Source organism: Paroedura picta, chromosome 5 (assembly GCF_049243985.1).
Source record: "Paroedura picta isolate Pp20150507F chromosome 5, Ppicta_v3.0, whole genome shotgun sequence".
Taxonomy (NCBI): Eukaryota; Metazoa; Chordata; class Lepidosauria; order Squamata; family Gekkonidae; genus Paroedura; species Paroedura picta.
Window position 1 is genome coordinate 121,380,667 of NC_135373.1, and position 25,079 is coordinate 121,405,745.

At 47.3% G+C, this 25,079-nt stretch overlaps 1 protein-coding gene across 22 annotated transcripts in view; it reads right to left on the reverse strand.

The window, feature by feature from the left end:
• The window catches only part of CELF2 (CUGBP Elav-like family member 2), a 529,514-nt gene that overhangs the window by 111,368 nt on the left and 393,067 nt on the right, over positions 1-25,079 (reverse strand). For all 22 annotated transcript variants that reach the window (XM_077340258.1, XM_077340257.1, XM_077340256.1 and 19 more), the window contains one exon: positions 2,134-2,182. In XM_077340258.1, coding sequence (XP_077196373.1) covers positions 2,134-2,182 — 49 coding nt within the window. The remainder of the gene's footprint in view (positions 1-2,133; positions 2,183-25,079) is intronic.

The following is a 25,079-nucleotide window of genomic DNA, read 5'->3' on the forward strand; positions in this document are numbered from 1 at the left end:
GACAAAATGGGCCACTGGTCTGATCCAACCTGGCTTCTCCTCCCTTCTTAAAAGCCTAACTCAGGCTTTGTCAACCCTGAGGTTTCTTGATGGCCTTGGAAGGGTTTCCTGGATGGGTGGGAGTTAATTAATTTTTATATATTTTTAGCCTTTGTTAAACAATGATCCTGATATGACCAAATATGGTCGTGTTAACCTGCCCCACCCCTTTCAAAATGGCCAATGATGTGCCTGGAGGGGGTGGGAAGGGGAGGGGACCCAGGTGGGCGTGTCCACAGCTCTGCTTCCCAACCATATTCTGCATGAACCTGCTACTTCTGGGGTTTCTCAAAGCCCAAAGAATATTTCAGGGGTTTCTCAATGGTAAAAAAAAGTGGACAGAGGCTACCCTGACCACTACACCATGCTGCCTCTTTGATGATCCAATGATGCCATTAAAATATACACTGCTTCTTAGAGAAGCGTTTTGTGTGCGTTTGTGTGTGTATAGCTTTATAGCCCATCTTGGTGCCTTTGTCCAATCAGAGGCAAACGCTCAGGAATACCTGGGAGCTCATTGGCCCACATGGCAACCCTCATTCCAGTTAGAATTTAAGTGTTTCTAATTCTGTTGCGCCTGGTTTCCCTTGTGGACCCTTCATAAAGGACAGCACAAAAGTTTTCATTTTCTTCCGAACTTCGCCGAATCCGCCGAGAAACGAGAAAATGGGATGCGCTATAATTAACCAAAAGGGGGGGGGGGAAGAATGAATGAAAAAGGGGGGGACATTAAAACCCTCTAACCAACGGAGAGATTTCAGGGCCCAGTGATCATTTACATTTGCAGGTAGTGAAATCTCCAAGTGCATGGCTTCTGCCCTGATTACTAATTAATGAGGAGCAAAGATCCCTGCAGGAGGAAAAAAAAAAAAAAAACCAGCCCCGATTATTTCTGCCGTGGGGGAAAAGCAAGGGCCTCGCAATCTAAGAAGGCAGGAGATTTCTCTGACATGCCTCTGAGCAAATTAGAGGACTCAAGGAGCGAAAGAGGGGCTCGATTAAGACCCCCACGGGCCGAGGCGCCCGCCTGCCTCTTTCTGCAGAGGTCCTGCTTGGTGCAATTCAGACATGCTGAAGCTCCCTGCTTGGGGCAGTAACGCCACTCAAACAATAAAGCTGTCGATCTCTCCCCTCCATCTCCTACCACAGTATGGCAGGCGAGACACGGGAAGCTGGGAAGAGGCAGCATTAGGCTGGGTGGGGATGGGGGTGGGCAGGGCAGGGCAGGTGGGGTCATGGGGTGCAGCTGGCAGCATGGAAATCCTGGAAGTGATTCTCTAAGGTTCAGTGTTTCTCTAGAGCAGGGGTAGTCAAACTGCGGCCCTCCAGATGTGCATGGACTACAATTCCCATGAGGCCCTGCCAGCAAACGCTGGCAGGGGCTCATGGGGATTGTAGTCCATGGACATCTGGAGGGCCGCAGTTTGACTACCCCTGCTCTAGACCCATCACAGCATCTGCTTAGCACAGCCTTCCTCAGCTTGTTTACCATTGAGAAATCCTTGAAACCTCCTTCAGGCTTTGAGAAACCTCAGAAGTGGTGTGATTATGCAGAATATGATTGGGAAGCAGAGCTGTGGACACGCCCACCCGGGGCCCCTCCCTTTCCCACCCCATTCAGACCCATCATTGGCCATTTGGGGAGGGGGCTCAGGTTGACATTACCATATACGGACATATCGCCTAATAAATGTTTAACTAATTTTAATTTTAACGAACTGTTTAACTACAACCCATTCAAGTAACCCTTCCAGAGCTGTCAAGAAACCCCAGGGTTTCATGAAACCCTGGTTGAGAAAGCCTGGAGTAGAATCAATACAGCCTACTGGTTAGAGGGATGGATTACGATCTGGGTGACCTGGGGTTCGAATCCCCACTCTGCCATGACTTCAGGCTCACCCCTTTGGCCTCCAGCATGACCTACCTCGCAGGGTGGTTGTTGTGAAGATCAAATGGAAGAGGGGGGAAAAGAATGTCGTAACCTGCTTTGTGTCTCCGTTGGGGAGAAAAGCGTGGCATAAACAGAGAGAAATACTGGGTTTTTTTCCCACTTTGATTGTCAGAGGTGAGTGGCACGCACGCAAGGAAACCTACCGTTGGATTTTTCGCTGTCTGCCGGTTTCATCTGAATGGGATGATGCATCTAGAAACAAGAGACAAGAAGAAGGAAGAGAAAGTAAAGCAACTTGGAAGGACCTGCAGCCCATTCGACATTTGATTTTGAAATTGCAGCTGCGAGGTGGAAGACATTTGTGGGAAGCCTCAGCAGCAGCTGAGCAGGTGAACTCACAAAGCTGCCAACAGTCCGTCTAGGTCAGGGGTAGTCAAACTGCAGCCCTCCAGGTGTCCATGGACTACAATTCCCAGGAGCCCCTGCCAGCGAACGCTGGCAGGGGCTCATGGGAATTGTAGTCCATGGACATCTGGAGGGCCGCAGTTTGACTACCCCTGGCTAGGTCAATACTGAATGCACGAAGCCCTCTGATATTGAAATCAGGCCTTTTAGGTATTTAATTTAAAAAAGAATTGCCATCCCGATCTTCACCCAAAGCTCTCAGGGCAGGTCATAAATACAGAATAAAACAATCTAAAAGACATTAAAACATTGAAAAAAAACACACGTCCCCCACCCTCCCTCCTTCCCACGTTGGCTGGACAGTGCAGAGAGGAAACTAGATGTTAAAGACATGTAGAATGAGACCAGCTAGATATCAGGGGGGGGGGGGGAAATCACCGTCAGAGGAGTTCAGCAGTGGAATCGACTGCCTCAGGAGGTGGGTGAGCTCCCCCTAACCTTTAGTCTTCAAACAGCAACTGGGCAGATCAGTCTCCTGGATGCTTCAGACTGACCTTGCATGGAGCTTGGGGTTGGACCTGGTGGCCAGTCTGTTCCCTTCCAACTCTATGGTTCTATGATCTCCAAGGGGGTGCCCATGGACCCCGTGTTTCTCACTCCATCCTTCTCCAAAGTACCTCTTCCCAAAATCCAATCTTGGATCCGGACAGCAACACTTGCGTATCTGCAGGAAGCCCCTGGCTCTCATCCTAAGAGGATGACTGAACACAAGAGAAGCCATCTTGGATCAGACCAATGACCCATCCATGCTGGACCAGACGGACCATTGGTCTGATCCAGCAGGGCTCTTCTTTTGTTCTGAACACAGTGAGCAGCGTATCGTCAAAGGCTGTTTCCCCCACATGTGACTTGCACACCCCTGCATGGCTACTCCGACCAGACAATACTGCAGTGCATTTGGTGCTCATGCAAAGGTCAGGGCATGAGGGATGGGCCTTGGAATGAGGAAGGGCTTCTCGGCGATGTTAGGTGCAGCTGACACGTCATCCGAATTGGCCTTCCGTTCCTTTACCTAACAAGGTTCCATTACAGGCTCCCTTGGCCGCGACAATTGCCGATGGATAAGCTAACTGCCTTTCACATTGGATTCAACAAAGCATGCGCCATTGAGAATCCAAAGTAGGCTTTCACAGGATTGCCGCCTCACATCTTATTATTAAACCCATGGGTGACCTCTGGAGATAGCAACCCTGACAGTACATATTCCAGGTGCTTTGCCTGATAAAATATTGACGAGTGCAAACGGGGCTGATGAGTAGGGGAGAGAAAAGACGGGTCAGACGGATCCAGGAAAGAGCACCACGAATAAGACAATTAACAAAGGACAGAATTAAAGGGGGGGGGGTGAAGTCTCTGCTTTAAGCAACGGGGGGGGGGGGGGAAGAATCCAAGCATTTCGTCTCCCGTTCGCGTTACTCGAGACTATACAATAATGGAACGGTTCTCTCTTTTTCCCGGGTCTTCCAAAAAAGCGATTACAGATGATATAACGGCAACCTCCGATTAGATGCCACCAACCTCAAATGTGTCGCCCAGATAGGCCATCTTATCAAAAAGGCAGTTATTGCAGTTCTACATCATAAAGCAATACGCTTATGGTTATCTCTCCGAGTAAGTGATTTCCCCCCCTGCTACTCAACGAGCTCCACGCTACCGTGCTGGCGAGAGATATAGATGTGAAAGGGTGCTTTCCCACCCTTGGCAGCCACAATTGGAAGGAGGTGTCAGACATTGTGCTCTTTATTAGAACGATCATAGAATCATAGAGTTGGAAGGGGCCATATAGGCCAACTAGTCCAACCCCCTGCTCAACGCAGGATCAGCCCTAAGCATCCTAAAGCATCCAAGAAAAGTGTGTATCCAACCTTTGCTTGAAGACTTCCAGTGAGTCAACGATACTGCCCTAGAGAACGGGGCATAAACACAACGTGTATTTAAGGGTACTTTCTCGAATTTACCCTACGGGATATCCTATTCTCGTTCTTCTATTGCAGTCCCGGGGAAGGAGAAAAAGAAGAAGAGTTGGTTCTTATTTGCTGTTTTTCTCAACCTGAAGGAGTCTCAAAGCGGCTTACAGTTGCCTTCCCTTTCCTCTCCCCACAACAGACTCTGCGTGAAGAAGGGAAGGCTGAGAGAGTACTGATATTACTGAAGAAGAAGAGTTGGTACTTATATGCCGCTTTTCTCCACCCGAATGAGTCTCAAAGCGGCTTACAGTCGCCTTCCCTTTCCTCTCCCCACAACAGACACCCTGCGAGGTAGGTGAGGCTGAGAGAGCCCTGATATTACTGAAGAAGAGTTGGTTCTTATATGCCGCTTTTCTCTACCCTAAGGAGGCTCAAAGGGGCTTACATTCGCCTTCCCTTTCCTCTCCCCACAACAGACACCCTGTGAGGTGGGTGAGGCTGAGAGCCCTGCATGTGGGGTAGCTCAGAATCAGACCCAACTCACCGGATTAGAAGTCCGCACTCCTAACACTACACCAAACTGGAAGAGGGCAATGCCCTTTTATGCTGGCCTAGCATTCCACAGGAAGGTCAATCAAGCGAGGCACTATGTCTCTCCGTGTAAGAGCATCTGCCCGGCATGCAGAAGGTCCTGAGTTCAGATCCTGACTTCTCTAGGACCAGGTGTTGTGAAAGGCCTGTTCCAGGCACTTCAGAATGCAGCCGACAGTCTTGAGTGGTCAATATGGACTTAGATGGCCTGAGGGTCGGAGTCCGTATAAGGCAGCTACATGTTCATGCTCAAGGACTTTAGGATGCTTAGGGCTAATCCTGCGTTGAGCAGGGGGTTGGACTAGATGGCCTGTATGGCCCCTTCCAACTCTATGATTCTATGATTCTATGATTCTATGACTGCAAAGGCACAAACTAGGGATCCCAGTCTCCAGGTGGGACCTGGCGATCTCCCAGAATTACAGGTCAGCTTCAGACTAAAGAGATCCGTTCCCCTGGGGAAACAAAGGCTGCTTTGGAGGGTTCTTTGTAGCATTGTAGTCCATTGAGGTCTCTCCCTGCCCCTAATCCCACCCACTAGCTATAAAACAATACAACAGCTCTCTACTTTCCCTGCAAAACAGCGATTACAGATGATATAAAGCCAACATCGGATGAAACGCCGCCAACCTAAAACGTGTCACCCGCCTGATCAGAAAGCCTGTTTATTGCTGTTTTCCGTCATGAAACAAGAGGCTTGTGGCAGATTCTTGCCGCTTCTCAGACTTGACTTTTGTCAGGGTTTAGTTTCAATTGGCACAAAAGAGACCTTGCCCCATGGTGATTCCCACGGTATGGGCTACTGTAACGTACACAGTGTGGGGCTGCTCTTGGAGACTGTTCAGAGATTATAATAGGGTCCACAATATGTCAGCGAGACGGATTTCTTGGCATACTGACAGGCAGCACAAAAAGTCTTGGAACACCAGGGGGTACGAAGCAGGACAATTGATAAAGGGAAAGGGACTCTTTAACCCAGAGCTTCCTAACCAAGGGCTCTGGGGAACCCTGGGGTTATGCAAGAGCCCTCCAGGAGTTACTTGGTTTTTTTCAGAAGTTTCAATGGCCGCTGATACCACTAGACATCACTGGAGCCCAATTCCCCTGTTGCTCTGCAGACCTAGTCTCTGTGTCTCCACAATGGAAATGGCAAATGATCCATCGATTGGCTGACTCCTGCATCTTACTTCGGCGGCAACTTCTCTAGGAACTTCAGCACTTACGGGGATCCTTAGAATCATGGAATCTTAGAGTTGGAAGGGATCTCCTGGGTCATCTAGTCCAACCCCCTGAACTGTGCAGGACACTAACAACCATGTCGCTCATCTGCTGTCACCTGCCACCCCCTTGAACCTTCCCAGAATCAGCCTCTCCATCAGATGGCTTTCCAGCCTCTGTTTAAAAATCTACAAAGATGGAGAACCCACCACCTCCCGAGGAAGCCTGTTCCACTGAGGAACTGACCTAACTGTCAGGAGCTTCTTCCGGATGTTTAGATGGAATTTCCTTTGAATTAATTTCATCCCATTGGTTCTGGTCCGTCCCTCCGGGGCAAGAGAGAACAACTCTGCTCCGTCCTCTACATGGCAGCCTTTTAAGTACTTGAAGCCTGAAAAGTATTTCAAGGTTTCCTCCATTGTCAAAAGGTTGAAAAAGGCTGCTCTAAGCTCATGTTTCACCTGTGAACCCCCACATAGCGGTAGCAAGAGATTGTGTGGGGCAGGCCTCATTGGGCTGAAGGGAGCTCCAAGGCAGGATGTTGCTAAACCCCCTTCCCTTTAAACTTCAGTAGCCTTCCCTGTGCATGCTGCATTTATTATTTGTGTGGGAGGGGACTGCAGTTTGTTGTTCAAACAGGAAACATGCAGGGAGAACGGCTTAAAAAACAATATGGCGAGAAAATTAGATTAACCTGGTGGGATTCTCGCCGGGGCTGGGAGTCTGTCTCGGCGATTAAGTCATCAATTCCATCTGATTACTCTAATCAGCTGTCAAGTCGCATTCTGCAACCCCATCTGTAACTTGGCATCTGAGATCGCCCATCTTGCGTACACAAAAGCCAGCGCGGAACGTGGAGGTGCATGCAGCCTGACGTTTAGCGGAGTCACTTGGATGCGATTATGTTCTGCTTCCACCAGGGTAAGGGCTGGGATGGAAAGCTTGCTGCTGGTGCTCCTGTGACCGCCCCTACCTGATATATATATTTAAAAAATAATAAACTCTTGGGAGAATAAATGGCCAGCCTCAAATCATTCGTTTTAAAGCGACCACTGCCCATGGAAGCTCTTTTGTCAACTTTATTTTGGATGTTTTTAGACGGCCTCTTTCAACCTTTTGACTGTGGTGGAGCCCCTGAAATAAGTTTTCAGGCTTCAAGGAGGCCTGGACACGGTGTCAACTGGCCACTTCCCCTGCCACACACCCTGGAAGTGACATGTCACCAGAAATGACATCACCATCTGCATTAGCAGGCAGGCTCGAGGAGGACACACCTCCACCAACAACATTGTGCCACAATCTCTGCTCATTGGTCACTTTCAGGCCTTAGGAAATTGTAAGGATAGATTCTCAAAACTGCTTTCATTTCTGGGTTGCCATCTCAATAAATGGTTTTCCTGCCTTCATTTTGTCAAACCTACAGTACTGCTTAAGCATTTTTTATAAGCCTCCCTCTTAAGTCTTGTGAGAATTGAGGTTCAGCATGCTTTAGGATGCTTTGGGCTGATCCTGCATTGAGCAGGGGGTTGGACTAGATGGCCTGTATGGCCCCTTCCAACTCTATGATTCGTGTCAGAACTAAAGATAAACCTTTCTTGTGAATCCCCAAATTCCTCTAGCCACTTCCCCTTTTCTTCCACTCAACATGTGCATCACACAGCGGGGGGAGGGGGAGGAGTTGGGAAAGGCTCCCAAGGGTTGCTGTCTGCCTCCCCCCCTTCCCTTCCCATCCTGTCATTTTTTAAACAAAAATTAAGGGAGCAGTATGTGATTTCGTTTTTTTTAACCATTCTAGTGAGGCAATGCATTACTTTAAAAACATTGTAGAAACATTTACTGTTTATCTGCTCCATAATCTAACCTAGGCACTGTAGTTCAATCAGTAAGATCAGTAAGATCCTAGTCTGAGGACCAGAAGTTTATGGATTTTAACTCAGCTCTGGGTGTTAACGTTTTTCGTTCCTCACAAAATTGGCCATGCCAATATTACACTGTTTGCTTCTGAAAAATTCATGTTTCCAAAATGGCTGTATCGGCAAACAAGCAAGCATGCAAATGAAGAAGAAAGACAGAAAGAGAGGAAGACAGAACCAAGGACAGAGAAAGGAAGCCAGCCAGCCAGCCAGCCAGCCAGCCAGGAAGGAAGGAAGGAAGGATGGAGATGGGACACACGGGAGGGAAGGAAGGAAGGAAGGAAGGAAGGAAGGAAGGAAGGAAGGAAGGATGGAGATGGGACACACGGGAGAGAAGGAAGGAAGGAAGGAAGGAAGGAAGGAAGGAAGGAAGGAAGGAAGGAGGAAGGAAGGATGGAGATGGGACACACGGGAGAGAAGGAAGGAAGGAAGGAAGGAAGGAAGGAAGGAAGGAAGGAAGGATGGGGATGGGACACACGGGAGAGAAGGAAGGAAGGAAGGAAGGAAGGAAGGAAGGAAGGAAGGAAGGAAGGAAGGAAGGAAGGAAGGAAGGAAGGAAGGAAGGAAGGAAGGAAGGAAGGAAGACTTGGCAATCTGGTCTTTCTCATTAGCACAAGGAGTAATACTCTGTGATTTGGAGGAGAAAAATCAAGAAAGAAGAAATATGCAGAGTGCAGGAACAGGATGTGAATGGGATGCGAAGTAAAGGCTTCAATTCAGTGATGAGCAGAATCCAGCTATGCAGGCAGAAATGGCCTCAGTTTTTTTTTTAGTGGCCCCCTTTTAAAAAATGCACACAATACACACAGCTGAGGGTAGCCTCACAAGGTGGTCTGCCCGTGCCCTGTTCTGCCATGGATGCCGCATTTAAAAAGGATGCTGTTTGTGTCGTAGTCCTGCCAGGACTGTGAAGAGGGTCCAGGAGATTATTAAAGACGAGTCCCCTGTTACAATAGCGAACATCATTATTTTCTAAGCAGAACAGGCCAGGAACACAATTGAACAAGGTGCTTCGTTTAGCGGGGAGGGAAGAGAAGGAAATGGTGAAAGGCAAATGTTTTTGGAAGCAGTCCCGGTGTGCCATTTGCAACATGCTAGATTTCCCATTTTCCCCCTTCTTTTTTTTTTTTTTTAAAGAAAATGAATTGGGCATTAACTTGGCTGGGTTAAAAAATAACAGCCACATGCAGAGACTCACTGTATGCGCCTTTATAGAGAACGGCCAGCAAATCCAAATACACCTATTTGCAGTAAAAATATATTTTGCAGGTTGGTTACTGTTGCATCAGTGGAGATGCAGGAATTTGGGGCTGATCTTGGATGCCTCCTAGAATAGAGCTGGAAGGGATCTCCTGGATCATCTAGTCCAACCCCCTGTACTACGCAGGACACTCACAATCCTCTCGGTCCTCCACTGTCACCCCCTTTGAACCTTCACAGAATCAGCCTCTCCGTCAGATGGCTCTCCAGTCTCTTTCCATTTCCAAAGATGGAGAACCCACCACCTCTCGAGGTTCAAGGTTTTGGTGTTGACTTTTAAGAAGAAGAAGAAGAAGAAGAAGAAGAAGAGTTGGTTCTTATATGCCGCTTTTCCCTACCCAAAGGAGGCTCAAAGCGGCTTACCAACAAGGCTTGCCAGATTAGAAGTCCGCACTCCTAACCACTACACCAAACTGGCTCTCCTTAAGGCCCTACACAATCTGGGTCCTGCATATCTGAGGGACCTTCTCCCCCATTACGTCCTCCAGATAGGACTTAGCTCTACAAGTGCCAATCTGTTGGTAATCCTTGGCCCCAAAGACATCTGCCTGGTGAATGAGTTATTGTCTGAGCTCAAAGCCCTGATGGAGCTATCACAGTTCTGCATGGCCTATAAGATATGCTTTCGCCAGGCCTACGGTTGAAGCCAGGGTTGTTTAACACACCTGGTGGAAAGAGATTGGGGCCCTTAATCAATTCTGCCTGTACAATGAAGCTATTCTACCAGGATTACGGTCGGGATCTACAATAACAACCCACCAATCAAAGCTGGCCAGCTTTTGGGACCCCGGGTGGAATATGCCCAAAGCAAATTGAGCAACACAGGAAGGCAACACCTGTACAACACCCCTCCACCAAGCAACCAGCTTGAAGAACAGCTCTGAGGCACTCAAAAGCTTCCATCCAGTATTAGTCAACCCAGATGAAGCTACTCCCGCATTCCCAACTCCGTGGCAAGTATATGACATTTATTCATTAAAATGCAGAACTTTGGGCATCTGTTACAAGTGAGATCACAATTTTTTAAAAATAAGTGCCCTGAATTTGAGAAGTGAGAACCTCATTTAATGATTTACACTGCTTTATTAAGCAAACATATTTGAGGGATTTTAATCTCCTCTTTTTCTGCCTTTCCCAACTGGGTCTGCCTCCGGAGCACCGGCAGGTCAGGTGCAGTGGAGGTAGGGAGAGAGGGTGAGACGGTGACTGAAATTCCCCCACTTCACATTCGTGTGTAAACACCAATGATTAACTATCACTTCTTCAAACAAATGAGCCTTTACAAAATTCATTTAATCCTAAAATAGATATTCAGCCGGATTCGACAATCTCGCTGGAAATAATGCCTCCAGGCTAGTTAACGTTATCTATGCAAAATGCAAAGCTATTAAAACCGGAGAGCTAAGCACCACATTTTGTTTTAGATGATAACACCGGGTTCATCTCAGCCGATGCAACAATAACGTTTGCCAATGTTCAACTGGTTGGCTTGGGAAGTTGTTCCCTGGGGTTATGGGTAATAAAGGCTTGATGGACATTTGCTCCACTCCATGCTGTGCCCTCCTTTCCCAATGAGCCCAGACGGAAGCATTAAATCTTTATATCAGCCGTCCCCAACCCCCGGTCCGTAGACCGGTACCGGTCCATAGATCAGTCAGTACCGGGCCGCAGCTCCTCCTCGTTCTCCTCCCCGGCTGCTGCCTCGGGGGCTGCCCTGCCACTCTGTCGCCGGCCCACCTTTGGTGAGAAATATTTGGAATTTGGCATGACAAATATTTGGCATGACACTCAGAGGTTCCCATTTTACATCATTTAAAAAACATTCTCTAGGTAGTCTTTTTCTCTAGAGAAGTATTTCTCTCCCCAATGGAATACTTAGTGACGCTGAGGTCATGACTGATAAGATATTTTTAATACATTTCCTTGTTGTGCTGTGCAGGTGTGCATCAACCTTCAATCTGCCCAATGTTTGGGGTGAAGCACAGTTCATTTCCAATCTCGCTGCTTAGAAATTAGAGTAGGGTTAGCCGTGTTGGCCTGCTATAGCAAAAAGCAAGTGAAGGCTCTTGCAGCAACCTAAAGGCTAACAGAAAGGTGGCAGCATGCGTTTTTAATGGACTGAGCTCGCTTCTTGAGTTGCGTCAAGTGAATGACGATATGGGCATTGGCCAATAGGGTCGTCTCTCTATACTCAGTCTGAGAGCCGGAGTGGTATAGCGATGATGAGCAATGACCTCCAATCGGGAGAACGGGGTTCGATTCTCCACTCGTCCACAGGCAGAGAGCTGTGGTGAGGTCAAGTCACGGCCGACTCACGGCGATCCAGGAGGGTTTTAGAGGCAAGAGATATTTAGAGGTGGTTGGCCATTGCCTAGGTCTGTGTGACTCAGGTAGCAGAGTTGGTTTTTCTACCCCACTTTTCACGGTCTGAAGGAGTCTCAAAGTGGTTGACAATCCCTTCCCACAACAGACACCCCATGACGGAGGGGAGGCCGAGGAAGCCCTGATATTACTGAAGAAGAACAAGAAGAACAAGAACAAGAAGAGTTGGTTCTTATATGCCACTTTTCTCTACTCAAAGGAGACTCAAAGCGGCTTACAATCGCCTTCCCTTTCCCCTCCCCACAACAGACCCTCTGCGAGAGAGGTGGGGCTGAGAGAGCTCCTATAGAACAGCACTGTCAGGACTGTGACGAGACCAAGGTCACCCAGCTGGCTGTACGTGGAAGACCGAGGAATCAAACCTGGCTCGATGGATTAGAAGCTGCCACTCTTCACCAAAAAACCACACTGGCTGCATTCTCATCCAACATTTTTCGTAAAGTCCCCCACTCAATGTGTCCCACCTTCAGAGCACCTCTCTTAAAACCAGGAGCAAGAGATACGGCAATAAGTTACTACTAGGACATGGAATTGCCGCGACATACAATAGAAACCAGGATCCAGCCTGTTTCTCCTTGGATTGCGCCTTCTCGGAGTCAAGAGCTCTCTAAGTCCTATTTTTTCGTATTTTTGACAGACATTTCTTCATCTTTTCAGGAGCATATTTTTCTGTTTTCGCTTGACGCTCTCTCTCCTCACAAAGACAGGTCACCTTGGACCACTGATTCACTTAGCTTGTTCTTTGTGAACTACCCACTATGATTCCGCCCGCAACGAAATTCTAGGTTTTCCTTTCTTCCCCCCCCCCCCCACCTCCCCCGGTCGCCATTTAAAGCATCAAAAGGCTTTGCGATTCGCTCCTGTCAGAAATGCAATATATATTTGCATTACAATACAAAAAAGAAAAGGGCACCTAATATTTAAGGAGCGCAATCAAGAGACATCTATAATAAGCAAATGTTTCCAACTCATTGAATCTTCTGAAACGGCGCCTTTCATAGCGCGGGTCAAGGGCACAAATTACAGAGAAGTCTGAGTGACTGAAGTTTTGGTGCATCTCACGCGGATAACTGTTGTAAGCGTCTACCTTTGATTGCTGGCTATATCAGGGGTAGTCAAACGGCGGCCCTCCAGATGCCCACGGACTACAATTCCCATGAGCCCCTGCTGGCAGGGGCTCATGGGAATTGTAGTCCATGGGCATCTGGAGGGCCGCCGTTTGACTACCCCTGCGCTATATGGCACCAGCATTCTTTGGAGAAAGGCTCACTCCTTTCGGACCCTCACTGGACACTGGAAGGGCTCCTCTGGTCTGGGGCCTGCTTTAGGCCTCAAAGAGGCCTCAAAGACTTTTATCTGGCCTTCTGGTCCATAGAATCGATTAAGGCCCTTAGTGTCCTACATCGTTAACATGATAAATCCCTGGATGTAAAGGAGCCGACTGGATATTTCACATTTCCGTTCCTGTGTTTTATGCCTGCTGCTTTATTTCTTTATGCCTGACCACTGATAAAATCAGCCACGCCGAAATGGCTGGTCAGTACTGGAATTAGTATGGAATTAGTATGACTGCACACTCGGATTTTCATGAGGCTGTATTTCCAGCCTTGGGGTTTTAATTTTAATCAGTATTAATGTTCGATTTTGCAACACATTTTACCCTACTGAGGCTTGAGCGTATTTTCCTTATTTGGGCCCTGTTTTGGGGGAGGGTGGGGCGCGGTCTTGACTTGGGTCAGGAAATGAAACGGAACATATTATACATTCAGGGAAGAAACCGACCCAGCAGGGATTGTCTGAATGGGCTGCCTAAGGAGGTGGGGAGCTCCCCCTCACTGGTGGTCTTCAAGCAGCAGCTGGACAGATCCTTCTCCTGGATTCTTGAGGCTGATCCTGCACTGAGCAGGGGGTGGGACTAGATGGCCTGGATGGCCCCTTCCCACTCTAGGATTCTAGGAGTCTAGTTCAGCAGTGGAAGGGGCTGCCTAAGGAGGTGGGGAGCTCCCCCTCACTGGTGGTCTTCAAGCAGTGGCTGGACAGATACTTATCCTTGGTGCTTGAGGCTGATTCTGCACTGAGCAGGGGGTGGGACTAGATGGCCTGGATGGTCGTTCCCACTCTAGGATTCTAGGAGTCTAGTTCAGCAGTGGAAGGGGCTGCCTGAGGAGGTGGGGTGGTCTTCAATCAGCAGCTGGACAGATAGAGAGAACCATTTGAACAATGGCTGGGAACAATACCATCTTGATGGAAGGAAAGGGGAGCTACGTGGAGCAGATGAATGGATGGAAAGCTGACTGGGAGGAAGCTTGAGAAATCCAGGAGCCAGACAGGTGTTGTGGTCTGGAATGGCAACCTGTAATCTGGAAAGCCAGGCTTCATTCCCCGCTCCTTCACAGGCAGCGGGCTGGGTGACCTTGGGCCAGTCACAGTTCTCTCAGAGCTCCCTCAGCTCCACCTACCTCACAGGGTGATCTTGGGACAGTTCTCTCAGAACTCTCTCAGCCCTACCTACCTCACAGGGTGCTTGTTGTAGGGAGAGGAAGGGAAGGCGATGGTATGCTACTTTGAGACGCCAGATCGTGAAAAGAGAGGCACAAACCCCCAGCTCTTCCAGCTCTCTCGGGGGACTCAAGGGCAGAAAGCCCTGCAACAAGGGGGCTGAAAGAAGGGCAGAGAAAGCAAAGGAGGGATAGTGATGTGAGAAAGGGGTCAAACAAGTCTTGGGCATTTTGGGCTAGGAGACCAAGAATTCTTCAAGCCACCAACTCTAGAAGACCCTGAATTCAAATCCAACACTGACACAAAATTCCTGCACAAAAAGCAACTCCTCTTTTTCTTCGCCTTTAAGACCAACAAAGTTTTATTCCAAATACAAGCTTTCGTGGGCAAGCACACTTCTCCAATTACCCACCTGGATCAATCAACGTATCGATAGAGAACCATTTAAACAATATCTTGCCAGACTGCTCCTGCCAGGGGTACGTCCTCCTTCCGGAAGGAACCAACCCTCCAAATTTCCTTCCCTGCCCCAGCCTCTTTCCCTTAGGATCGGTGACAGCCCATCTCACAATCACAACGGCGATCCTGGCAGAGGACTGACGGCTGGCAGGTTTAATGCTGCTCATAATGACAGTTTGCAAAGATTAGGCAGTGGCTGAGATCAGATAACGGCAAAGACCCCAGATCGCTTTGTGGAGCTAGTCTGAATTAATTAACGGGGAGCTTGCCTTTGATATCCCTTTGATATCTGGCTCGATGCCGGTTTAAGACTCACAGACAAAGGAAACTTCACTTTGTTTATACTTTCTCAGGATTCTCGGTTTAGCCCGGAGAGTTCTGTAGGGTGGTCGTTCTTACCACCTCTCTCTTAACTCTACCTAGACTGTTAATTTTTTTAAAAGGTTTAGAAACCGAGCAATAAAATGGCAATAATAAAATGGCAATAAAATGGCATGGTTTTTCAAAGGGTAACTCGTTGAAAATAACGGACACGCTGGAGGCAAGAAAGAAGTGAGCGATTCATGTCAAGGCAAAACAGCTAGATTAGTCTTCTGGCACCTTATACAGCAGCGAGATTTTCAGGGTGTGAGTTCTGATATCTTACAAAGTGAGCTTTGGCTCTTGAAAGGGCATACCCCCCCAAATATTGTTGGTCCCTAAGGTGCCAGAGGACTCATACCTATATGTTTTACATCACGGTAAAAAGACTCCAAATTGGGGGACTTGGAGAACTGGAAAATTTGGATGCTCTTCTAGCTGGATTAATTTACTTTAAAATTATGTAACTTGTAGAAGAAGGAGTTGGTTTTTATACCCCGCTTTTCTCTACCAGGAGTCTCCCTTCGTAGTAGATGGGGCTGAGAGAGCTCTGACAGAAATGCTCTGTGATAATAGCACTATCAGGACTCTGAGCAGCCCAAGGTCACCCAGCTGGCTGCACCTGGAGGAGTGGGGAATCAACCCCCCTTCTGCTCTTAACCACTACGCCAAGCTGGCTCTTTAATTAACCTCCCCTCCCCGAGCAGAATTCAAGCCAGGAATCTGGGCTAAGCACCTCTGCCCCTTCAGAAATCACACGGGGATCTTAAACAACTCCTAACAAATGAACAAGAGCGAGACTCTATTTCTCATCCGGTGCGTGGCACGGCACTTCCAACTGTGCAGCATTCCTTCGCCCCGTGCGACGGTCCCGGTTCATTGCCGGTGCATCCATGGAAGTGTGCCAGCTCTTGATTCACTTGTGCTGTCGCAGGCGGTAACCCTGACTTGCCCTTGGAAATTCCCCGTCCAAGTAGTCATTAGACTTGGCTTTCACGGACCAGAGGAGCATTCAGCATCCAGCAGCAAACCGACAGGCCCCGTAGAACAGATGGAGGATTGTTGTGGATTGTGGTGGGTCCCAATTTATTGGATCTCCATGGCTTGTCGTTTGAAAGCCACATGCCTGGTGATGTTAGGCCAGCCAGTGGTGCAGTGGTTAAGAGTGGTGGTTTCTAATCTGGTGAGTTGAGTTTGATTCCCTGCTCCTCCACATACAGCCAACTGGGTGACCTTGGGTAGTCACAGCCCTGATAGTGCTGTTCTAACTCAGCAGTCATGTCAGCAGCTCTCTGAGCCACACAACTCTCACAGGGTGTCTGTTGTGGGGAGAGGAAGGGAAGCGATTTGTAAGCGGCTTTGAAACTCCTTTGGGCAGTGAAAAGCGGGGTATAAAACCTAACTTCTTCTTTTCAAGAGGAGAGCAAAGTACAATAACTTCACTTTAGACATTCTACTGATAGACTTCAACCACCGATAGACTTCAACCTCCATGAATTTCTCTAACCCCCTTTGAAAGCTGTTTCTTTCCCCAACCATCACTACATCCTCTGGCAGCAAATTCCACATTTTAATCACTCTTTGTGTAAAGGAGTATTTCCTTTGGTCCACCCTGAAACTACTGCCCACTAGCTTTATTGGATGCCCTTGAGTTTTAGTCTGTTGGGAGAAGGATTGTTCTTCTGGTCCCTGATTATCCTCAGTACTCTCTTCTGTCCTTCTATACCAAATATCCGTTAGCACTTGGGCTTTTTAAAATTCAAATAAATAAGATATAAATTACAAGCAAAACTTGCATTACAGTATCGATTATTACATATTCTCTCCACAACCTTCTTATTTTACCAGATTATTAAGCTCTATAAAAAGCGAGAATTGGGATTGTTTGAAAGTAGAAAATAAATTCCTTGTAATATGTAATAATCATAAGATTGATAGTTATCTGCAAGGGGAAAACCCTTTCATTGTTGTAGTGTTCTGTTTTTACGTTTATCTTGGAACAATGCGTTTAAAAGTTAAGTAAGATTAGGTATGCGAAATCTGACGCAGTCAAAAATTGGCAGTTAAATACTTTTGATTTATCGATACGAGATATGAAGGAGGCAAAGTATTTAAGGGAAAGTTTATATCACAATGTAAAGAATTGCTGTTCTAACAAGAATGGCTGTTGAGGGAAAACATGATAAAACTGCCCTGCAAGTTTTGGCTTATCATTTTTATTTCATTTGCTTTTTTTCAGAAGTCCCCCAGCAAAAGAAAGAAATTAGCATTTATTTTAAACTGGACTGTTTCCCCGGTGATCTGAACTATTTGTGAATTGGACTGCATGGTGACTTTGTCCCTCTATGCAGGGGTAGTCAAACTGCGGCCCTCCAGATGTCCATGGACTACAATTCCCATGAGCCCCTGCCAGCGTTCGCTGGCAGGGGCTCATGGGAATTGTGGTCCATAGACATCTGGAGGGCCGCAGTTTGACTACCCCTGCTCTATGCCCAAAGCTGTCGATTTCTAGGATAGTCTCCAGGTAACTACCAAAGCATTCTGCACACATAGGATAATGCACTTTCAATGCACTTTAGAAGTAGATTTTCCTGTTCTGCACAGGAAAACCCAGCTGCCAAAGTACATTGAAAGTACATTATCCTATGTGTGCAGAATGGGCCCAGCTTGAGGGAAGGAAAAGACACTGGCCCTAATCCCAGTTTCTAAAGCATCCTTCTCGGGAGACAATCCAGAGGGGGGCCTGGTGTGCGGTACAACGAAGGCCACCCAATCAAAGTGCCGTCCATAAAACCGTTACCCTTTCTCCATCTCATAAACAGAGAGGAAGCAATTCAAGAGTCTTTGGTTCGGAAGCAGAGATCTACGTGATAAACGCACTTGTAAACATTTTTTCTACGTTTACGGCTTCTCGCTGCCCTCGCTGCCCTCTGCTTCTCTCATCATTAAATCCATTTTTTAAAAACACACACACAAAAACAGACAACCAGCACTGGTGGCTCAATGTAGGTTTCCTCGTCCTCTGATTTGGGGAAGGCGTAAGGAGTGAAGCCAAGCATCAAGCGAGGGCAGGAGTCACTTACAAGCCCCGGCGTCTGACGCCCGCGGTGTTGTTTACCATCTTTGCCTTTGGACCCTCATGGATGCCGAAACAGCATCAGAGGCAGCGTCAAGGGTTGGCCATCAGAAAGAACCGCTCATTAGTGGGACCATATTAATAGCCTGCAACATGGCTCTAATGAGGCTGACGGAAAGTTCTGTCCTCTCCTGCAACCCCACCCTGGTTCTGGATGACAGCAAAGTGGCTAAAGAAGAAGAAGAACTGTTTTTTTATATGCCATTTTTCTCTACCGGAAGAGTTGGAAGGGGCCATACAGGCCATCTAGTCCAACCCCCTGCTCAACGCATCCTAAAGCAGTCACCTTCCCATTCCTCTCCCTACAACACACACCCTGTGAGGGAGGTGAGACTGAAAAACCCTGATATTACTGAGGAAGAGTTGGTTCTTATATGTCGCTTTTCTTTACCCAAAGGAGTCTCAAAGAGGCTTACAGTCGCCTTCCCTTTCCTCTCCCCATAACAGACACCCTGTGAGGGAGGTGAGACTGAAAAACCCTGATATTACTGAAGAAGAAAAAGAGTTGGTTCTTATATGCCGCTTTTCTCTACCCGAAGGAGTCTCAAAGGGGCTTCCAATAGCCTTCCCTTTCCTCTCCCCACAACAGACATCACCTCCCAAGGAAGCCTGTTCCACTGAGAAACCACTTTCACTGTCAGGAACCTCTTCCTGATATTTAGATGGAATTTCTTTTGAATTAATTCCATCCCATTAGTTCTGGTCTGTCCCTCTGGGGCAAGAGAGACCAACTCTGCTCCATCCTCTACATGGCAGGCTTTTAAATACTTTGACGATGGCTATCAGATCCCCTCTCAGTCGTCTCCTCTCCAGGCTAAACAGACCAAGCTCCCCCGCCCTTTCCTCATACGTCTTGGTCTCCAAACCCCTCACCATCTTTGTTGCCCTCCTCTGGACATGCTCCAGATTGTCTACCTCCCTCTTCAACTGTGGTGCCCAAAACTGAACACTGTACTCCAAGTGAGGCTGAACCAGAGCACAGTTAAGTAAACGTGCCTTGAAAGCCCCTTGCTGGGGTCACCATAAGGCTTGGGTGACAGACCACCATGGAAGGCTCTGCAGAGAAAGGCAGTGGCCAACCACCTGTGCTTCTCTCTTGCTTTGAAAACTCTTGCTGGGGTCACCATAAGTTAGTCGTGACCTGGCAGCTCATACATAATATCTGTTCCTTCACCATGGGCACTTTGCTTATCAGCATGTGTCTGTTTCTGACCAGGCAGAAATGCTGCTCCTTCACACCTCTCTTTTTAAAATATTTATTTATTCCATCGCGAACGGCAACAAAACATAATCAGATGATGAACACCGTGCTGCCGTGATAAAGATTAGAATGTCATCCAGTTAATTACAGAACTTCATAGAGCAGCGAGTTGAGTCAAGCACCTTCCGCTCGACAAATAAGTCAGTCTCAAATTAACAAAGATCTCCTTGATTTTTACCAACCAGTTCTGCGTATTCACGGCTAAATTCTGCTTCGAAATTGTAGCAAACAACAACAACAACATAAACCATATCTAGGCTGCCAAAATTTAGAAGGACCTGGATGGCCTTTGGAAATCCTGCCACAATGATCAGCAAAAAATATTCGTGCCCTCTCATGCCTGGCCTTTCTGTAGTTTTGCACATGGCATGAGAAATCTGTGGTTAGAGTTGGCAACTTCTAGTTGGCACCTGGAGATCAAATAACGTAAAGGGAAACGAAAACCCAACCTGGAAAACAGGTGAGAACCACAAAAGATAGGGATAAAACTATATATATAAAAATATAAACAATTCAGTATTAGAGCTCCAAAATTTTTAAACCAATAAAAGAATAGATGATATATTCTTTTATGGTTTTTCTTCCTTTCCACATTCCTCATTCCGGTTTCTTGTTTCTCGGTGATCTGTGAATACCTTAACAATCCTGTCTGGTTTATCCAATGAGAGAGTTATCTTACATGGTACCATTTGGGGTAGCAACCTTCTCCTTCCACCTCCCCCTTCCTTGTCCCACCTTCCCACAGCCTTTCCCTATAACCTGGAGAAGGTAATCTTCTCTGAATTCAGCATGATGACCTGAATGCCCCGTAAGGCTTCTCAAACTCTCAGGAGATTTCTACCTCTCACGAGAGTTCAGCCATCAGTCTTGGTCACTCTGGGAACAAAGCATCAATTCCTCTGGATTTCTGGGCAAGGAAGCCGCGGTAATAGGGTTCCTATGCAAAACTTGGAGGCCAGTGGGACGGCTCTGAGCATTACATCACTTCCCGTTTTTTAAAAAGAGGAAGTGTTATAGGTTGCTCAAGGAATTGGCAGGAACATTATGGTTTTACCATAGAGTTTCCAGTGGTTCCTAGTGCTACTCTATGGTACTTCTTTAGGATGCTTCGGGCTAATCCTGCGTTGAGCAGGGGGTTGGACTAGATGGCCTGTATGGCCCCTTCCAACTCTATGATTCTATGATTCTATGATTCTAGGTTTTTGTTTTTAACTGGAAGCGATAGGACATCCCGGCTGTTTTTGTCAATTTTAATTTTTCTCCCCCATCGGTGCTCAGAGCAGAGCTAGGAAATGGGAACAGAGGGTGGAGGATCCCCCACCCCAACTGCAGACTTCACAACCATAAAGTGTGTGTGTGGTGGGAGGGGGGGGCATGGCAGCAAAATGCCTCAAGCAGCCGGCGTTCATAATTTTGATATTACCAGTGAAAAGTCTGTCAGCGAGGCCGCAAACATTATAATGATAAATGCTTGTGGAAAACCCAGTTCCCTGCTTCAATTAACTCGGAGCAAACCTCTCCCCGAAAACAAGCGCTTTCCTAAATCAATATCAAGTGTATTTAATAAACCCCCGTAAGTGATTCTTTTGCTAAAATACAGGGGTGTGTGAGGTGGGGAAAGCAGGTTGAAGGAGAAGTAAAAAAACGCATTTGGAGATGACATCTGGCAGGAAGGGAGGTTATTAATATTTTACAAGACATTAAGATTCTGTGTGCTTCTCGTCCGCCGTTAAAGTTTCAAGAGCTTTCCCGAGCACTATATTTCTCGGTTATTACACCCTTAATTAAATGGATTCACACAGGGCATTCCCTAATGAGAATGGCTCCAGAGGTGCGTTCCGGAGGCCGCAGTCAAGTGTGCGCTGAGAACCCAAAATCACAGCAATAAAAGGGAGTTTGCCCGCCATGGGGTGCTGGGCGGGCGAGGCAATGTTGACGTTAAATGAGGATTAAGTGCCGTTATTGGCCGAACCAGCCAGTAAAACGGAAGTACTAATAGCTGTTATCGCATTACATTTACTTAGCGTTAACCAACCCAAGAAATCCCGGTAGAGCGCCTGACCTCATATAAAATAAAGTGAGGTGCTTTTTAAAAGCAATATTTTAAAATTATGTCTTATTTTACCAGACCGGCGTCGATTAATGGGAATGTTCAAGCTTCACCAGGTTTTCATGAGCTCAGCGAATGAACTCTATAGGAATGCTCAACACCACTGAAGGTAAAGGTAAAGGTATCCCCTGTGCAAGCACCGAGTCGTGGCTGACCCTTGGGGTGACACCCTCTAGCGTTTTCATGGCAGACTGAATACGGGGTGGTTTGCCAGGGCCTTCCCCAGTCATTACCGTTCACCCCACAGCAAGCTGGGTGCTCATTTTACTGACCTCGGAAGGATGGAAGGCTGAGTCAACTTTGAGCCGGCTGCTGAGATCGAACTCCCAGCCTCGTGGGCAGAGCTTCAGACAGCATGTCGTTGGCTTTACCACCCTGCACCACTGAAATGGAGAAGCTAAGTCCTACAGGATCCACTCAAAAGGTCAACTTAGAAGCCTCCAAATTTTAGGTGCTCCAAGCTTTCCAAAGGAAAAGCGAGGATACAATTTACTTATTTAAGAGAGCCATCTTGGTGCAGTGGTTAGGAGTGCAGACTTCTAATTTGGCAAACCAGGCTGGATTCCACGCTCCCCCACATACAACCAGCTGGGTGACCTTGAGAAATACAGCCCTCACATTTCTTGGGAATAACGATGATCTTGAAGATTGAGAAAAACTATTGTGACAACTTTCACAAAAATAAATTAAATAGATCGTACCTAATTCTTGCGAGCCAGAAGAAAAAAAAACAACAACAAACAGCTGTGGTAACAGAGCATTGTAACAGATTTCATAAATGGAATCGGAGGGGGGAAATATGGAAAACCTGGCATCAGAACTAAAAGCATGCCTGAAAACGCAAGACAATCCGTAGCCTGCCCTCCGATTTAGCGACAAAATTTGTTCCCGAAACGCCGGAGCAGAACAAACAGAATTCGGACGGTTGTCATTCCCAGTTCCCCAAATAACCAGGAAGTCCTTATAGATCTAATGGCAGTTGTTACTGGGGAGAAAGATAATACAGAAGAAGCTGTGCTTTTGGAATGCGACCACAGACCCAGGGTTTTCTTGGCTTCCAGCTCTTGGCTTTCCGACAGAAGGCCTCTTTTAGAAGATCATTTGCCTGGATGCGGGAAAGCTCTGCTGATTAGCAGGTGGCTGCTGTTTTAGCCGGATGCTGTATCACTGATGTTTTGTTACGTTCCTGTTTAAAACGGCCATTTAAATAGATACCTCGTGTCTTATCTGAGCCAGAGCAAATTAAGACCGTAAGCCGCTTGTGAGAGGTGAATGGCGAAGGGAGGTAAACATGCCGGGGGGGGGGGGAGCCCATCAGCAGAGCTCCGTTAACCATAATCCAGCAGAACTGGTGAGGATAACATCTTTCAGTCTGCTCGGGGTTGCCATTCTCCAGTCCTGGGCTGAAGATCTCCTGTGATTTCCACTGGTCTCCAGGTTACAGAGATCAATTCCTCAGTGTCAAAACCCAGATGGGTATATTGGCTTTTGTCCTGCTTGATGGCTTATGCCAGTGGTCCCCAACCTTTTTATCACCAGGGACTGGTCAATGCTTGACAATTTTACTAAGGCACGGGGGGGGGTAGTCTTTTGCCAAGGGATGCCTCCACCTGAGCCCCTGCTCCACTTGCTTTCCCGCAGGTGCCCCTGACTTCCCTCCAACCACTGGGGGGCGCAGTTGCACAGTGCCACGCCAAGGGGGAGCCCCAGCCATGGCTGGCTGCTGGAGAGCACCAAAGGTGAGCAGGTGGCAGAGTGGCAGAGCAGTCCCCAAGGCAGTAGCTGGAGAGAAAGACAAGGAGGAGCCATGGCCCGGTACCGACTGATCCACGAGCCGGTACCAGTCTCCGGACCGAGGGTTGGGGACAGCTGGTTTACGCCATAACATTTCCTGCCCTTACATTGCAATCTGCTTAATGTCACTGGCCTGCAATGTAGGTTCCCATGACCCTTTTGAGTTACGTCTTTGATTCCGTAGCCAATTGTAGGTTGAGAAGCCCCTGAAACTGGTGTCTTCTGCCAATGGGTGAAGACATCTTTGTTTCATTCTGGTATTGTACGCTGATCCATTTTATTGAACTGTTTTATACATTTTTCATTGTTCATACACCTTGTTGTTTGTCCCACTGGGGATCTTGATTGGGTGAAGAGGTCACATAAGCATGTTTTAAACCAACAAATAAATAAATACATGAGGTCTCCAATCCGGGGGGCTGTGTGCATGCCAATTCATCTGCTTTAGAGCCGTCTTAGAAGTTTTCAGGTGAGGGGCCCTGGCTCAGAGATTTCTGCTTGGCATGCAGAAGGCCTCAAAATCAATCCCTGGCATCATCAATAAGGATCAGGCTGTAGGTGATGTGAATGTCCTGCATAGTGCAGGGGGTTCAACTAGATGATCTATGAGGTACCCATATGATTCTATGAGAGACTTCAACCAAAACCCTAGAGTAGATACTAGTGTCTTTGAAAGACCAATAGTCCCCTTCTGTATAAGGCTGCTTCACGGGTTCGAATACAGCAAAACACCTCATTAGCTCCTTATTAATTCTGCCACAGACTATGCGCCCGCATACAACGATGGTTTCTTTCAAAACAGTGGTGCTGCAACTTTAAATTAAAGAACCAGCTCGGAGTTTAATGAGAGGCTTGGCTCAGCGGGGCTTCTGTTAAATTAAGTTGTGCCTTCACATCACAGTGGGAAAACAGGTGTATATTGGTTTAGAATTATGGAAATGTTGACTAATTCCAAGGCTTGTAATCAAACAGCGAGGCACCCAAGCAATGCTCCCTTACAAGAGGCAGCATTAATCATTCATGCCTTATCGCCGTCGCCTTCTTCATGTCCACCAAAAAAGGGCTGAAAACTCCAAAGGAAGGAATGGCATGCTGATGCGCGCGCACCTTTCTGCTAAGAAGAAGTGTGTATCAGCTAAAGCCGTGCATGAAAGCAGAGTTACAGGATCCAGCCTAGTTTGAAATGGATACTGCAAAAGGGGAGGGCTGGACTGTGGGAAAAAATTAGACTGAAAGACTTTTCAGGGCCTTGATTTTTTGGGGGTGGGGGGGATCTGCTTTGAGGCCTTAGCTGCTCTATACTTAATCAAGCTATAGGCCCATCAGGGTCTCCTCTGGTTGTCCGGCTGACCGGCTAATACACCCTGCCCCTTTTTCGTCCTCCTCTTTTAAACTTACTCGCCAGTCTAAGGATGGGAGCCATTAAAAAAAATTGGATTAATATTTTAGATGTTCTATTGCCTTGTTTTGATTAATGTGATGTTTTAATTGCAATCTTACCATGGATGTTTTAATCGGACGATTGTGAACTGCGAGGAGCCCACTCAAAAGAGTGAGAAGGGTAGTATATAAATCTTGACAACAACAATAACAACAACAATAATAGTATCATGTACTCAGACTGGCAACAACTCCCCCATGTCTCAGGCAGAGGTCTTCCCTATCACCTAATGCCTGGTCCTTTTCAACTGGAGACGCCGGGGATTGAACCAGGGAACTTCTGCATGCCAAGCAGACACTCTACTACTGAGCCACAGCCCTTCCCATGGCTCTTCAGGGTCTCAGGCAAAGGTC